At 40.2% G+C, this 17,919-nt stretch overlaps 2 protein-coding genes across 2 annotated transcripts in view; one reads left to right on the top strand and one right to left on the bottom strand.

Moving 5' to 3' along the window:
• Nucleotides 1-288: 288 nt before the first annotated feature.
• LOC101340283 (protein HP-20 homolog) lies at nucleotides 289-3,586 on the top strand. The gene is made up of 3 exons (XM_012554796.1): nucleotides 289-295; nucleotides 1,622-1,750; nucleotides 3,147-3,586. The coding sequence occupies exons 1-3, from the start codon at nucleotides 289-291 to the stop codon at nucleotides 3,584-3,586; spliced, it is 576 nt and encodes a 191-aa protein (XP_012410250.1).
• Nucleotides 3,587-12,785: 9,199 nt separating this feature from the next.
• The window catches only part of LOC101361850 (protein HP-25 homolog 1-like), an 8,018-nt gene continuing 2,884 nt past the window's right edge, over nucleotides 12,786-17,919 (bottom strand). The window contains 2 exon segments of the mRNA XM_004374018.1: nucleotides 12,786-13,255; nucleotides 14,475-14,612. Coding sequence (XP_004374075.1) covers nucleotides 12,786-13,255; nucleotides 14,475-14,612 — 608 coding nt within the window.

Genomic DNA, 17,919 nt, shown 5'->3' with positions numbered 1-17,919 from the left:
AATGACCTAGGATCTGTGATCTGTAATACTACTCACCTGGGATCTAGCGCCAGCCATAACGGGTGCCCCAAATCCACTTTGTGGTTAAATATTAACCTGTTGTTGTCTCAGACTGAACAAGGGGTGAATATTTGACGAGGCAATTTCATACCATTTAGCAAGGTCTTGCTAAGGTGAAGCAGTGACAAGGGCCCAAGACTTAGACTTCATTGCTAAGGCATTTTGGGAAGAAATCTGAAAGAAGCCCACTCACCCACCCACGAAAGGATAAGGACTTTTGTCTTGAGGATGGCTGGTAGGAGACTGATGCAGGTTGTGGGTGGGTTCAAGCAGTTCCAATAGGGTGGATAGAAAGTATCATCTCTGTTGATTGGGGTATGAAGACCCTGGTGCCAAAATGGCTACTGCTCTGGGGGAGGAAAAAAAAAAAAAACATAGAGTAAATGCTGTTCAGCTCAAGGCTTTTTCTTATGGGTTGCTGTATCACAAGGCTTGGCTGGGAACAAAAAAGGAAAAGCCAAGGGCAGAGAGTTTGGAAAAACAAGAAGGCAGGGACACTGGATAACAATTAATTAACTAATTAAAAACATCTGGGTTAAGAATGCTCACATTTAACTCAGAAAATCTGGTATTAAAATCCTGTCTCAGGGATCACAACAGAGAGTCCCGGACAGAGCTGGAGAAAAATGTAGAACAAAATTCTAACTCACAAAAAAAGATCAGATTTGCTGGCCTAACCGAGACTGGAGACACTCCGAGAGCATGGCTCCCGGACACCCTTTTAGCTCAGTAATGAAGTCACTCCCGAGGTTCCCCCTTTAGCCAAAGATTAGACAGGCCCATAAAACAAAACGAGACTAATGGGGCACAACAGCCCAGGGACAAAGACTAGAAGGCAGGAGGGGACAGGAAATCTGGTAATAGGGAACCCAAAGTCGAGAAGGCAGACTGTTGACATGTCATGGGGTTGTTAACCAATGTTATAAAACCATATGTGCACTAACTGTTTAATGAGAAACTATTTGTTCTGTAAACCTTCATCTAAAGTACAATAAAAAAAATTAAAGGAAAAAAAATCCTATCTCAGGCTCTAATTAGCAGTCTAGTTGAGAATAAGTAGGCTCACCTCTTTGAATCTCAAACTACTAATCTGTAAATTAGAATAAGAACTTTACCTTGCATGGGTATAATGAGCATTTAATAAGATGGTGCTTCTAGTATAATTTCTTCTGCATAATGAATACTAAATATACAGTAGACTCTAATAATGTATCATTTAGCAATCAACATTATCAAATGCTTTCTACATGTTGTCAACCCAAAAATGGATGAAAACTAAGATTGGCAGTCCAGCTTGCAGAAACACTTTTAAATGAGTAATAACGCTGTATCATAAGTGCTAATGCAGTTAACACACTGCTAGCTAAAGTGCAGAGAGTTTAACTTGCTAAGTTTTGCGAATAAGGGTAGGGCTGATATTCGAATCCAATGTGCCTGATTCTGGAGCCTATACAACTTCCCCAGACCAGGCTGAAATGCTACCTACCCAGCCTTCACATAAAAACAAAGAAAACAGAAAAAAAAAAACAAAAAACATCTCCTCTTTGTTTCCTTAATCTAGGTGTCTGGACATTGGCCAACATTATCCTAATAGCAACTGTTGTCTTTGAGAAGGGAGGGTATGTTGGACTGCCAGGATTTCCAGGAATTCCAGGAATACCAGGTGGGATAGGGATGCCTGGGTTACCAGGTAAGAAATAGATTTCTTCTACCTCTTATTTGTCCCTCTCTCTTTCTTTCTCTCATTTTTGCAGACACCATAGACCTCATAGGCTCAGCAGCATGAGGCATTAAGGATGGAAAGAATTTGGGAAAAAATGATCAGTTACAGGATCGAGTCCCAAGGCAGAATGACCAGTAGCCAAAATCACAGCTCCAGAGAAGTCAAGGGACAGTGGCCTAGTTTTAGTACCAGGGGCCTTCAATCCAAATGAGTGAGTCATGGTGGGAGCAGGTGTTAAGTAGAGTCAGTATCACAAGTCCAGGTAGACTGTCTAGTAAACAGCAAGGCAAGGGGGATTATAAGCTTAGCAGGGCACTGCGTGCCATTAAAAGTATTGAATTTGACCTGGAAATCTGGACCCAAACCAGACATTATGAAAAGATGACATTAAGTGAGCACCTGAGTGTGGCAGCAAGGTTCTTCCTAGATCCTGCCCTGGTTACCTAGGGCTTCCTTGCATCCAAATGAGACTAGATCAAGAGGGGACTTTCAGGAGAGCTCACAATTCAGTTCTGTGTGGTATCTTGTGGAGTCATTATTATCAGTCAATATCGATTGAATTTGGTGATCCAAAGATTTTCTGGTTCCCAGGATTAGATACTCAGGTCCTTTTATTTATTATCTCCAGGAAGACCAGAGTCATTAACGAAACTTGGTGTTGTTGTTGTTAGTTTCCATTGAGTCAATTCTGACTCATGGAGACCCATGTGTGCAGAGTAGAACTGCTCCATAGGGTTTTCAAGGCTGTGATCTTTCAGAAGCAGATCACCAGGCCTGTCTTTCAAAGTGCCTCTGGGTGGATTTGAACCACCAACCTTTTGGCTAATAGTCCAGTGCTTAACTGTTTCACCATCTAGGGACTCTAACAAAAATTAGTCCCACCCAAATCAGGGCGAAACAGTATATAACATCAGTGTCATTACTATAAGGAAACCAGCTTGTTCTGCCTTTGTTATTACATTTCCCTAAAGTATCCCAGGAAGTACAGAGTCTTGTCAAGAAGCTAGAGGTCAAGAGAAATTATAATAATTCATAATTATATAATCCTATGCTAAGCTTAATGTTTGACAGACACTATACTAAGTACTTATATGAACTGTCTCGTTAAAACTTCAAATAATAATATGAGAAGTCACTATTATTATCCTCCATTTTTTGATAGGAAATGGAGCCTTAGAAAGGTTAACTGGCTTTAGCAAGATCACACACCTGGTCATTTCAGAGATGTGACTTATAACCAATTAAATCATACACCAAAGATCAATATCTTAACAACAAAGTGGGTGGTTTCATAGGTGAATAGAGTATCACCTTCTTAATGGCTGCTACAATCTTCTTACTGACTCTTCTCCATTCTTCCAAGGGATTCCAGGTTTACCAGGAGTGCCAGGAATTCCAGGACTAACTGTGAAATGTCCGTGCAACACAATATCAGCCTTCACCATGAAGCTCAGTGGCAAGCTGTGTTCACCTGTTAAGCCCATCACCTTCACAGAGGTGCTGTACAATGACCAGGGGCACTTACAAGAGGATACGGGTGTCTTCACCTGCAGGGTACCAGGCAATTACCATTTCCACTTTGATGCAGAGCTCCAACTCTGCACGATGAAGATTTGGATGATAAGGAACAAGATACAAGTCTTGGAAAAGCGTCAGGTCTCTGCAAAGGAGTACAGGAATCTCTCTGGCACATTGACCCTGCAACTGAGCTTAGGGGAGAAGGTGTGGCTAGAAGCAGAAGTGGAATCTGAGCAACCAGACCAAGGCACTGTGACCATCTATTCCTCAGGTTTCCTGATGTAATTGTGGCCTCTATATAAATAACACTATCTTGACACCTTGGGCTTTATTTCCCTCAACATTTTGGAATTTTGGGAAATAGATTCTGTGTTTACATGAGGGAACATGTAGATTTGGCCACAGTGGAGCTTGGCCTTAAGATTTTATTCTAAAAATCAAGAAATTATTTCACTAAAAAAAATCACTCTTCTTATAGCTACCAATCAAGGCCATTCTTTTTGATTGTCACCAGACCTGTATTACTGACTGGAAACTCTTTCTGCCCCAAATGGCTGTATTCTTAGCATTAGAAGAGATAAGAACTAAATCTTTTCCGCTTCGATTGGAGCTACCTAGGGCTACCAGAAGCTGGAGAGACAGAGAAGGCCCTTCCCCTAGAGTCTTCGCAGAGATCATGGTTCTACCAACAGCCTGAATTTAGACTTCTAGACTCCAGAACTGTGAGAGAGTAAATTTCTGTTGTTTTAAGGAGAAAAATGGCAGGGATTATTACCTTGGCTTATAAATGGATCAGAAGAAAAGAATATTTTAAAAATTCCAGAAATATTACAGATACTAGTTGCTGTTGTTAGCTGCTGTCAAGTCAGCCCCTACTCATGGCAACCCCATGCACAGTGGAACAAAATGCTGCCTGGTCCTGAGAAGGCAGGAGGGGACAGGAAAGTTGGATGAATGGAAATGAGGAACCCAAGGTTGAGAAGCAGAGGGAGTTGACACGTCACAGGGTTGGCAACCAATATCATGAAACAATATGTGTATTAATTGTCTGATGAGAAACTAATTTGCTCTGTAAACTTTCACCTAAAGTACAATAAAAAAAAAAAAATGCTGCCTGGTCTTGCACCATCCCCATGTTCAGTTGCGGATCAGACTGCTGTGATCCACAGGGTCTTCAATGGCTGATTTTCAGAAGCAGATCACCAGGCCTTTCTTCCCTAATCTGTCTTAGTCTGGAAGTTCCGTTGTAACCTGCTCAGCAACATAGTAACACACAAGCCTTCACTGATAGATGAGTGGTGACTGAACATGAGGTGCATTGCCCAGGAATCAAAGCCAGGTCTCCCACATGGAAGGCGAGAATTCTACCACCGAACCACCGATGTCTTCTGCAGATACTGGTACACACGCTGAATTGCTTTCTGGCTATGCATTGCCTTGGTAAACCAGGAACTCTCAAACTATGAACTTAAACTAACATGGTTCCACACTGGTGTCTGGAAGAAATAAATTAGAAGTCTCTCTATAGGAACAGACTCAAATAATAATTACAAGTAATCTCCATAAATTTTTTTCAGTGACAGCAAATAGTAGACGATCAAAGATAAACACACTGACAAGTAAGAAAAAGAACGATGAGTGATCCACCTGAATAAACAGACAGTATAACCAGACTCATGCAGAAGTCTACATTGGGCTTCTGTTTAGTGTTAGGATGTAAAAGAATGATGAATATCTTTACCCCCATGCTTAGCATTAGAAAATAAATATCAGAAATAAAATTATAAATCTCTACAGGACTACCAAAGAGTGATGGGTGCAAGGAATTCTTGTTGAACTGAATTCAAGGGAGAAATAAGCCCTTCAGAGGAGAGTGGAGAGCTGCGGTAGTTTCTATATCTTGGGGAAAATGCCTGGTCTAGGAGTGGACAGGCAGAGGAGCAGGTCAGTCACAGAGTGAATCAGCCAAGAACTAGGTGACACTGACGGATGGCAGGACGGGGACTGGCAGCAAGGCAAGGAGGTCTACTCTCACTACTCCCATTCAACTTTGTACTTGAAGTCCTAACCAGTGCAAAAGAAATAAGACTGTCCCTATTCACACATGACATGATTGTCTAGAGAGAAAATTCCAAGGAATCTAAAAAAATTTTTTTTTTGAAATAAGAAATAAGTTGAGCAAGGTCATGGGCTTCAAAGTCAACAAACAAAATTAAATCATATTATAAATAACATTGTTATTATTTAGTTTCAGTCTTATTATTCTTTACTAGTATATACAAATATGCCCAAATGGTTTTTGTGTGTGTGTGTGTGACAAATATGGAAAGGCAATTCGTAGAAGAACAGTCTTTTCAGTAAATGGTGTTGGAACAATTGAACATCCATATGCAAAAAAATAAATAAATCTCCAAATAAGCCTCACATCTTATAGAAAAATTAATCAAAATAGATGACAGATCTAAATGTAACATGTAAAACCATACAACTTTTAGAAGAGAACACAGGAGGAAATCCTTGTGACCTACGGTTAGGTGATGAGTTGTTAGCTATGGCACCATAGGCATAACCTATAAAAAAAAATGGATAAAGTTGACTTCATAAAAGTTAAAAACTTCTCTTCTGTGAAAGACCCTGTTAAGAGGATAGAAAGACAAGCCACTGACTAGAAGGAAATATTTTCAATTCACATATCCAACACAGGACTTGTATCTAGAATATATAAAGAACTTTCTAAACTCAACAATCCAATTAAAAACAGGCAAAAGACCTGAACACACACTTCATCTAAGAACATATACAGATGGCAAATAAATACATGGAAAGATGTTCAAATCACTAGTCATTAATGCATTAATTAAATTAAATTAAATTTAATTTAATTAATTTAATGCAAATTAAAACTACCCTGAGATACCACTATCTACCTATTAGAATGGCTAAAATAAAAAATACTGACAGTACCAAATGCTGGTGAGGATGCAGAGAAACTGGATCTCTCATCTGTTGCAGGTGGGAGTGCAAAATGGTATAGGTACTATGGAAAACAATTGGCAGTTTCTTATAAAATTAAATATATGCTTAACATATGATTCAGCAATCACACTCCTTGGTATTTACCCTAGAAAAATGAAAACTTATGTTCACACACAACCTGTACATAAATATTTATAGAAGCTTTATTCATAATCACTAAAACTAGAAAGAAACAAGGTGTCTTAGTTTCCTAGTACTGCTGTAACAGAAATACCACAATTAATGAATGGAAATTTATTTTCTTACGGTTTAGGAGACTAGCAGTCCGAATTCAGAGCACCAGTTCTAGGGGAAGACACTCTATTCATCTGCTCTGGGGAACAATCCTTGACTCAGCTTTTTCAGCATTCTTAGTTCCTTGGAGATTTACATGTGGCATCTCTCTTCCCCTTTTTTTAAAAAAAAATTTTTTTTAATTGAAATTCTTTTTTTTTTTTTTTAAATTGTGCCTTAGGTGAAAGTTTACAGAGCAAATTAGTTTCTCATTCACAATTTATACATAAATTGTTTTGTGACATTGGTTGCAATCCCTGCAATGTGTCAGCACTCTCCTTTCCCTTTATACCATCAGTACCCTGTGTCCATTAGTCCAGATTTCCTGTCCCTTCCTGCCTTCTCATCTTCGCTTTTGTACAGGTGTTGCCCATATGTTCTCATTTACATGATTGAGCTAAGTAGCATGTTCCTCACATGTGTTATTGTTCTATAGACCTGTATAATCTTTGACTGAAGGGTGAACTTCAGGAGTGACTTCATTTCTGAGTTAAAAGGGTGCCTGGGGGCCATAGTCTCGGGGTTCCTCCAGTCTCTGTCAGAGCAGTAAGTTTGGTGTTTTTTTGTGAATTTGAATTTTGTTCTATATTTTTCTCCTGCTCTGTCTGGGACCCTCTATTGCGATCCCTGTCAGAGCCGTTGGTGGTGGTAGCTGGGCACCATCTAGTTCTTCCAGGCTCAAGCTGCTAGAGGCTGTGGTACTTGTGGTCCATTAGTTCTTTGACTAACATTTCCCTTGCACCTTTGTTTTCTTCATTCTCTTTTGTTCTGGACCAGTAGATGTACCTTAGATGGCTGCTTGCAAGCTTTTAAGACCCCAGACACTACTCACCAAAGTCAAATGTAGAACATTTTCTTTATGAACTATGTTATGCCAATTGATCTAGATGTCCCCCGAGACCATGGTCCCCAGCCTTCAGCCTAGTAACTCAGTCCGTTAGGGTGTTTGGATGTGTCTATTTAGTTTCTATGACTTTGCCTTGGTCATGTTGTGCTGACTTCCCTTATAATGAGTACTGTCTTTCCCTTCACCAAAGTTATCACTTATCTGCTATCTAGCTAATGATTTCCCCTCCCCACCCCTCTCCTCCCTTGTAACTATCAAAGATTGTTTGTTTCTGTGTGTAAACCTTTTCCTGAGTATTTATAGTAGTGGTCTCATACAGTATTTGTCCTTTTGTGATTGACTTATTTCACTCAGCATAATGCCCTCCAGATTTATTATCTTGTGAGATGTTTCACGGATTCATCATTATTCTTTATCATTGTGTAGTATTCCATTGTATGTATGTACTGTAATTTGTTTATCCACTCATCTGTTGATGGGCACTTAGGTTGTTTCCATCTTTTTGCTGTTGTGAATAATGCTGCAATGAACATGGGTGTGCATATGTCTATTCATGTGATGTCTCTTATTTTTCTAGGATATATTCCTAGGAGTGGGATTAATGGATCGTAAGGTATTTCTATTCCTAGCTTTTTAAGGAAGTGCTATATTGTTTTCCATTAAAAATATTTTGTTGAGTTTTGGTGAAAGTTTACACAGCAAATTAGGTTCTTGCTTAACAATTTCTATACGTATTGTTCAGTGACATTGGTTACATTTTCCACATTGCACCAACATTCTAGTTATTTCTGTTCTGGTTGTTCCTTTTCCATTATTCTTGCTTTCTTGCCATCTGCCTCAACCTTCTCATCTATGCTTTAGGGTAAATGTTGACAGTTTGGTCTCAAATAGATTTTTTTCTTTTTAATATAAAAGGAGCACAGTACTCATGGGTGATATTTTTTGTTTTATGAGTCAATCTGTTATTTAGTTGAAAGGTGACCTCTGGGGGTAGTTTCAATTCCAAGTTTAAAGAGTAGCTCAGGGCAATAGTCTCAGGGGTTACCCAGGTCTCTGCTGGTCCAGTAAGTCTGGTCTTTTTTTTAAGATCTTGAGTTTTGTTCTACAGTTTTCTCCCATTCTATATGGAACCATCTATCGTGGCCTCAGTCAGAAAGGTCAGTAGTTGTAGCCAGGCACCATCTAGTTCTTCTGATCTCTGGATAGATGAGGCCATTGTCATGTAGGCAATTGGTCCTGTGGACTGGATTCTTCTTTGAGTCTTTGGCTTCCTTCTGTCTCTTTTGCTCCAGATGAGTAAAGACCAATAGTTACAAGATGGCCACTCACAAGCTTTTAAGACCCCAGACAATACTTACCAAACTAGGATGTAGAACATAAACTTTTTAGACTATGTTGTGCCAATTGACCTAGATGTCCCATGAGACTACAGTGCTAAGCCTTCAAACCCAGTAAAACAATACTTCAAGGTGTTTGGTTATATCTGGGAGGTATCTGAGACTACGCCCCCTATGTCCTTTACTGTATGTATGAATATATGTGCAGCACTCACAAACATGTATATAGATATGCCCACAGATATACCTATATATGCTCAGGTAAATACACACATATGCCTTTCTATACACCTATATGCATACATGTCTGTCTATGTAACCACTCACGCATTTTTTGGTTGTTACTGCTGTTGTTGCCAAAATGTATCTGTTATAGACTTTACCAATAATATCCCTTATTTTTGTGTATTTCTTAGTGTCATCCTTTACCTTGGTTAGTTGTGCTCACTTCACCGACATTTGGTGTTACCTCTCCCATCACCAAAACTAACAAGTATCTACTGTCTAGAGAGTGATCCTCCCTTCTTCCCCCTCCCATCCCTGGTGACCACTAAAGAACATTGATTGCTATATGTATACCTATTTTTGTCTTTTTGTAAAAGTGAGATCATACAATATTTGTCCTTTTGTACTTGACTCATTTCACTCAGAATAATGTCCTCCAGATTAATTCATGTTCTAAGATCTTTTGCAGACTCATTATTATTCCTTATAGCTGTGTAGTATTTCATTGTATGTATATACCACATTTTGTTTATATATTCATCCACTGATGGGCGCTTAGGTTGTTTCCTTCTTTTTGCTATTGTGAATAATGCTGCAAGGAACATAAGTGTGTATATGTCTACTCATGTCACTGTTACTAGCTCTCTAGGGTATATACCTAGGAGTAGGACTGCTAGGTCATAAGGTATTTCTATTTCTAGTTTTTTGAGGAAATGCCATACTGATTTTCAGTAGTTGTACCATTTTACAGTCCCACCAGCAGTGTATAAGAGTTCCAATCTCCCCACAACATTGCCAGCATGTGTTGTTTTCTGTTTTTTGATCAGTGCCATTTTTGCAGGGGTGAGATGGTACGTCACTGTAGTTTTGGTTTGCATCTCTCTGATGGTGAGCATCTTTTCATGTGTTTGTTGGCCACTTGAATGTCCTATTTGGTGAAGTGTTTGTTCATATCCTTTGCCCATTTTTTTAGCTGGATTGTTTGTCTTTTTGTTAAGTTGTTGAAGTTTTCTATATATTGTAGAGCTCAGACCCTTATCAGATATATCATCTCCAGTCTGTAGGTTCTCTTTTTACTCTTTTGATAAAATTTTTTGATGAGTGTTAAGTATTTAATTTTTAGTAGGTCTTAGTTATCTATCTTTTATTGCTCATGCTTTTGTAGTGGTGTTTGGTAATCTATAATTGAAAATAATTAGGTCTCATAGTTTTATCCCTATCTTATCTTCCAGGAACTTTATAGTTTTAGTTTTAACATTTAGGTCTTTGATCCAGTTTGAGTGAGTTTTTGTATATGGTGTTAGGTATGGATCCTGTTTCAGCTGATGTATATCCAATTTGCAACACCATTTATTAAAGAGATTGTTTATTCACCATTGAATGGGCTTTGAGCCCTTGTTGAAAATCAGCTGCTAATTGTTGTTGTTAGATGCCTTCGACTCGGTTCTGACTCATAGCAACCCTACGTACAACAGAACAAAACACTGCCAGGTCCTGCACCATCCTCACAATAGTTGTTATACTTGAGCCCATTGATGCAGCCACTGTGTCAATCCATCTTGTTGAGGGTCTTCCTCTTTTTCGCTGACCCTCTGCTTCACCAAGCGTGATGTACTTCTCCAGGGACTGATCCCTCCTGATAGCATGTCCAAAGTATGTGAGACGTAGTCTCACTATCCTTGCTTCTAAGGAGCATTCTGGTTATACTTCTTTCAAGATAGATTTGTTCATTCTTTTGGCTATCCATAGTATATTCAGTATTCTTTGCCAACACCATAGTTCAAAGGCATCAATTCTTCTTTGGTCTTGCTTATTTCTTGTCCAGCTTTCACAAGCATATGAGGTGATTGAAAACACCATGGCTTGGGTGAGGCACCCCTTAGTCTTCAAGGTGACATCTTTTCTTTTTAACACTTTAAAAAGGTCTTTTGCAACAGATTTTCCCAATGCAATGAGTCATTTAATTTCTTAACTGCTGCTTCCATGGGTGTTGATTGTGGATCCAAGTAAAATGAAATCCTTGACAACTTCAATCTTTTCTCCCCTTTTTTTTTTTTTTTTTTTTTTTAAGGAGAGTGGCGCTCACAGCCCCCAGGGACTGAGCCACTGAAAGAGGGGTCAATATTTAATTTTCCGAGGCTGAGAGCCTTGTCCTGTGTCTCCTATGGCCCCTGCCTTGTCCCCCAGGATCCCGCCCTGTTGGCTGCTCTCTCAGTCCTCCTTCCACTGCCCCTGGTGCCTGTGGGCCTAAGGTAGTGCAGGCCCAGGGCAGGCTAGAAGGCCTGGAGGTGGCGGGGCCCAGGCCCAGCCTCTGCAGGTGTGAATACATGAGGCCCAGCTCCCTGGGGCCTTAGCAGATGGTGTCTGGCATGCACAGACCTCGCATGGAGGGGAGGGGCGAGGGCGGGGGACAAGAAGCCATGTGGAACACAGACAGCTCCCCAGGAGGAACCAGGCCTCACGGCTGCACGACCACTGCACCATGGCCGGCTTTAGGGCCCCCACCAGGATGACAGAAGTGAACTCGGGCAGTTTTCATGCTTACTATTGTCATGTTCTCCACCCCCTCCCCCTCCCCCTCCTTTTGCACTACAATCTAAGCTGAGTGATCTGTTGCCAATGGGCACAGATTCTCCAGATCTAAGTGGCAAGGGAAGCACATTTTGTGTAATCCTCTTTAGTAGAAGATACACCAGGCAATCTGTCTGCCAACTTCCATTGCAGAAAGAAAATAGGAGGGCTGCTTGACTGGAAGGCAGGGTCAGGGTAGGAGGTGGTGGTGATTATTGAGCTACAGAAATTACCTCACCTCTATTTCAAGCCCTCTGGTTCTCAATAAGGAGCACTGGTGGCAAAGTGGTTAAGAGCTCTGCTGTTAACCAAAAGGTTGGCAGTTTGAATCCACCAGCTGCTCCTTGGAAACAAACCCTATGGGGCAGTTCTAGTCTGTCCTATAGGGTCACTATGAGTCGGAATCCACTCCACGACAATGGGTTTGGGTTTTTGGTTTGGCCCTCAGTAAAGCAGCCCTGGTGGTGAAGGGGTTAAGCCCTTGGCCAGAAGGTCAGAGATTGGAACCCACCAGCCAATCTGTGGAAGAAAGACGTGGCAGTCTGCTTCTGTAAAGATTTACACCCTTGGAAACTCTATGGGGCAGTTCTACTCTGTTCTATAGGGTCTCTATAGGTCAGAATTGACTGGACAGCAAGGACTTCGGTTTGGTTGGTTTGGGCCTTGCTACCACCACCCATCGAATTATGCTTTGGGGAAATCAGCTGATGCAGGCATTCTCATTTGGTCTGACTTTAAGCAAATTTGTTACTTCTCCCAGAGATATTTATTTCCATATTCATGTCCTTAATTTCCAAAGTGAGTTTGAGCAAAGTTTTTGTCTCTTGGAGGAAAAAAAAAAAACCTTAATAAAGGAAGTAAATGGGGTTTTCCTGAGCACTCAACATAAGACTGGTTGGGCAGCTTCCTACCCAGATTTGATTTTTTTTCCTATACAATTTTGCAACCCAAGATCTGGAAAAAATACTTGAATTTATCGAATTATAAATGAGAGATTGTTGACAAATTGATGAGCCATTAGTCTTTATTGATTTTAGTGATCAGTGTCACATTCCTTTTGCTCAACTAGGCCATTCTCAATTTTGGGAACAATTTATCATTTAGTGGTACTAGTGGAAATATTTGAGATGAGAGGAGTAGACAGCTTTATTTTTCCCCTTAAATTCTGAGCTCCTTGAGGAAGAAAAGCATGCTGCTATACCCAGGCTGAATTTCCACTGAGCAAAAACCCATAGAACACAGTTTGAGTAGTTCCTTTTTCAGATTCTGTTTTGTCCAGCTTAGATTCCAGCCAGACCCTGTCCCCTTTTTCTAGCTGCAAGATAGAACTTCCTGAGACTTGCTCATAGCTGTCCTTGGCCTCTGCTTGTTTGTTCCTCACCTGGATGCCATTCTTTATGAGCCCCACCTTGACAGCATTCTCAAACAGTCCAATGTCAAAGCCAAAGTTGTATACACCAGGGACAGTGCAGGTGAACAGTCCAGTGGCCAGGTCAAAGTGGCCCTGATGGTTGTACAGAGCCTCCTGGAAGACAATGGGCTTGGAGGGCTCAGGAAGGGGCCCACTCAGCTTTACAGAAAAGGCAGATTGTGGTAGAGATGGGCACTTTTCAACATCTCCAGGTAACCCAGGTTTTCCTACTGGTTCTGGTGCACCTTGGGGTCCTAGGTTCCAAGATAAACAAAAGGTAGAATGATACCATTTTAAGTTTTTGCTTTTCACGGTACCTGGATTTCTCCTTCCTCCCTGCCCTTCTGCCCCTTCCAATTACCTTCACCTCAATCTCCATAGCTCAGTTTAAGTGTCACTGCTTCTAAGAAGTCTCTTTTGTCTACTCCAGACTTGGAAAAGTTCTATCTCTTTGCCATGGAATACCACATCTGTTAATTTACTTTTACCATAACCAGAAACAATTACCACAAATAACCATAATTCTTCCCTTAAATGACTGTCTCCTCGTCTAGACTGGGGGCCAAAGTTTAACTCAATTTTGTTTCTAAATGTCATGCTCAGTGTCAATGATGAAATTAGCATTCAGTACATGTTTGGTGAATGAATAATGAATAATTAAATTAATAAATACATGTGCATGGCCACATCTTTTCTCTCTTATAAAGCTGAGAATTAAGGATCGCTATTGGGAGGGAGTTATCCAGAGAAATCCAGGGGTCATATTATGCCAGAACTCAATGGGAACTTTAAGCAGTGGGGCCCAACCCTGCCTGCTTCTGGAATCAGTTGTGAAGCTGCCCTCCCTTCCCCTTACTTCCCAGTTACTCAGGGCCAAACCACACTGTGGCGTTTTAGAACCAGGATCTCTGGATGGACACTAGGAGCCTGCATGTTTAATATGTCCATGGGTGATTTTGATGCGTAGCCAGGTTTGAGAACCATTGCCTTAGAGGTTCAGCACAGGTGTTCTGAGCTGATGGGATCTTCATCTGCACCTAGCCCAACATACCTCTCAGTAGGATAGAAAGAGAATAGGAGGCCAGTGTATCTGTTGACCCATATGCCTGAAGCATTACTAGGTACAGCAACCTTCCCACCTACAAGGTGTGTTAGTAACATGAGTGTTTTACACTGCATGCATGTAAAGCAACCAAAGCTGTAGTTACAAGTCTCAACTTGGACTGTACATCAAATATGTCTAACGAGCTGTTTTTAGTGTTCAGATTTCTTGGGAGTCAGAAGCTATCACAGGGGGTGAACCTGATGACTATTCGAAGTTGAGAAAAAGAGCTCACGGTCATTTTCATTTGACTCTGTCATCAATATTGTCATCAGGTCACCTGGAAGATTTCACTGAATCTATGAACATTTCGATCAATGAGGAATTATGAAAGCCTACTAGAGAGAGAGGGCAAAAAAGGATTTTTTCACCTGCAAGACCAGATGGCCCTTGAGGACCTCTGGCCCCTGGAGGTCCTGGGGGTCCTTGAGGTTCACAAGGTGGAGAATCTCATGTAGACCTGACATCAGCCACAAGTAATGGGACAGATAGGACTAAAATCCAGAAACCTAGAGTGGAAGAAAAATGGATACAGTTTCAAACAGGTTGGGAGATGGATCAGCAGCTCTTAAAGGTATTGTACTACCAACTTTGTTAAGGGGCAATACATTTTCACAATTCCAAAAAATCAATGTTATTTCGGTCTTTAGTTCCAACAAATGCTACATGTACCAATGCTGTGACTCATCCAGAGATAGGAGGGACATTGAGCTGATATGCCTTCACAGTGGGGACAACAAAGTCCCTGGAAATTGGCTCATCCATCCTGTTTGACACCAATGACACTCTCAAACTCATGCAAACCTTAGGTGGAACCAGGGTCTCCTTCCATCTCTTTAACAGGTATATTTAAATAATTGATTTGGATAGTCTTGTTCCTATGATGATTAACTACCTACTTTGCCCATGTCTTATTCTATGTTAAGTCTTATTGCTATATCTATATCTCTATGGTTTGGAATATAGGAGATGTATGATGGTGAACAAATCAATACATATAAAACACCGAATTAGCCAGTTACTCTTTCCCACTACTGTAGGGAGTTTTGTTTTGTGCATTGGCTTTCCTTTCACTGTGAAGTACCAAGCTAATAAAACAAATATACTTGCATTCTACATGATTCTATTAATGGATTTATTATATTGTCCCATTTGAGGGACTATCAGATCCTTGAGACCAACACTGCTGAAACTTCTGTAGGCCCTCAATAATTGACGTTTATGAATTACAAACATATGCAACAACTATAAAAAGTGTCTTAGGAAATACAGTATAACTTTAAAACGATCTTGCATACACACGCTTGAAGGTAGTTGTTATGTGTCATCAATTCCAACTCACAGAGTATTTCTAAACGTTAGCTTATTAGTCAGTAATCGTAACTTTTAGAGCATGCCTTCAAATTCAGAGAAGCCATGGGTCACTTCCTTTTTTTTTTTTTTTGACATGAAAACTGGCCTTGGTTTCTGGTTCAAGTGATACTCCTCTAAAGCTGAAGGCATATTATGAAAGGAGACAACACACTGATTTATGAGCGTGTTTGCAAAGACAGAATAAGAGGATTCAAATGCCAGCTTTGCTACGGCCAAGCTGAGTGATCTTGGACAAGTCCCTTAACTTCTTGGCCAGCCTCCTCTATAAAATAGTGCTGTGAGCACCTACCGAATCTTATTTGTTTGAAGGTTTAAAGAAACTGATGAATTTCAATTCCCTGCAAGGATGTCTAGAAGATATTTTTTATTTCTTAAAAGTTATTTCTTGTTAATTTTATTCTTTTTGGTACCTTCCAAGGAATATGCTATCCTGATTTTAAAACTGGGGAGAATGTTATTTCCAAGATTTTTGCCAATCTATCACATGAAACCCAGGGATCGATCTCAAAACAATCTTAAAATAACTATGAGAACATCTGGCACTTTCAGCATGTTTCACTGTTTCACATTTATCCATCTCTTCTGTAAATACTGAGGAGCTTGATAGCATATTCAACATGGTACCAAAGGAGATTCTGAAGCCTGTAAAAGGATATGGTTGTACTTCTTCCAGGTTTTCAGTCTTTGAGAATTGAATCAGGGCCGAAATCCACATTTCCAGATTCTCAGGTGATTTACCTTTTCAGGCAAATGTAGTAGTAGGTGGGCAACAACTTCTTGTTCACAGTCCCTGACTCCCCCATCCCATTCCAACTGTTCCTAACACATGTTGTTGTTAGCTGCTGTAGAGTCAGCCCCCAACTCATGAAGACCCCATGCACAATGGAACAAAACACTGCCCAGTTCTGGCCTATCCCCATGACCAGTTGTGGATAAGATGGTTGTGATCCATAGGGTTTTCATTGGTTGATTTTTGGAAGTAGATAGCCAGACATTTCTTCCTAGTCTGTCTTAGCCTAGAAGCTCCACTGAAACCTGTTCAGGATCATAGCAACACACAAGCCTCCACCGACAGATGGGTGGTAGCTGCATATAAGGTTCATTGACTGGGAAACGAACCTGGGTCTCCCACATAGAAAGAACCACCACTGCCCTATCATTGAAAACTCTTTCAATGATTGTCTTCTTACCTGTGCTATTCCTGTCTTATCAGCTTGGTTTTTGAAACATTGGGGTAGATGGTTTAATAAATTGATTTCTCTTACTAAAAGGCCTAGCAGTTTAAGTCTACCCAGAGGCATCTTGGAAGAAAGGCTTGGTAATCTGCTTCCAAAAAGTCAGCCACTGAAAATCCTACGGTGCACAGTTCCGCTCTGACAGGCATGGGATCACCAAGAGTCAGAACAGACTTCACGGCAACTGATTTGTTTGTTTGTTTTTCCCCAACACATACTCACGCACATATTCACACATACATATACACAAACACACGATCAACGGCCACACACAGAATCTAATTCATATAAGTCTCTTCATTAACCACAGGGAAAATATTTAATTCATTTCGCTGAGCTAATAACTGCATTATTCTCAAAATATAATGTAGGGACAATAAAGGGACTATAATAGTAAATCTTTAATTGAATTTATTGTAGGAACATTGTTGAGGACTTTGTTTATCTCACACAGTGTCCATAAATGAAAATCCCAAGAGAACTATTTCTTTCTGACCTAAGTTCAATGCCGGGGAAGAGGCATGCATGACCTTTACAGAAAATATAAATTGCACAAGTGACTATGTTTTTCTACATGTTTTATCTTGAGGGAATTTGGATATAAATTTTCATCTAAATTTTAAAAACTCTTGATACTGACAGCAGCTTATTTTTTCTAGTCTTCATTTTAGCCTATTTGTTTTGGGTAATGGTTTCTTTTTTTAATCTATACTCCTATTTTTATAGACTTCTGATAATATATAAATACATGTAAACCCCCTGTAAAATAGTACAGAATTAGGGAAAGAGGGAGAGAGATAAAAAGACTGTGGATAGGGTAAAAAAAAAAAGCAAACAACTCCACTGATTTTTAAATATGGATTAGGAATTTCAACATTAACAATTAATAACAACAGATACAGTCAGGAGTGTAATTTCATATCATAATCAGGTGAATAGTAGAGAGGTAACAGCAGTTGGAAATATAATGAGCAGGGACATCAAGAAGGAAATAGGACAAGAAATGTAACCAAGGGACAGAAAACAGACTCAAAGGAAATAAACAGTAAACACAGGGACAGGGCAAAGGAAATGAACAGACACTTCACCAAAGAAGACATTCAAGTGGCCAACACACACATGAGGAAATGCTCGCGATCACTAGCCATTCGAGAAATGCAAATTAAAACCACAATGAGATACCATCTCACCCCGGCATTACTGGCAC

This window comes from Trichechus manatus, unplaced genomic scaffold (genome assembly GCF_000243295.1).
Source record: "Trichechus manatus latirostris isolate Lorelei unplaced genomic scaffold, TriManLat1.0 scaffold00027, whole genome shotgun sequence".
Classification (NCBI taxonomy): Eukaryota; Metazoa; Chordata; class Mammalia; order Sirenia; family Trichechidae; genus Trichechus; species Trichechus manatus.
Note: the sequence above shows the minus strand (reverse complement) of the source record. Positions and strands in the feature narration are given on the sequence as shown.

Bases quoted from the DNA above. Each gene is read 5' to 3' on its own strand.
- LOC101340283 (XM_012554796.1), top strand. The intron at 1,751-3,146 runs GTAAGAAATAGA...CATTCTTCCAAG, and splicing joins AGGGATGCCTGGGTTACCAG to GGATTCCAGGTTTACCAGGA.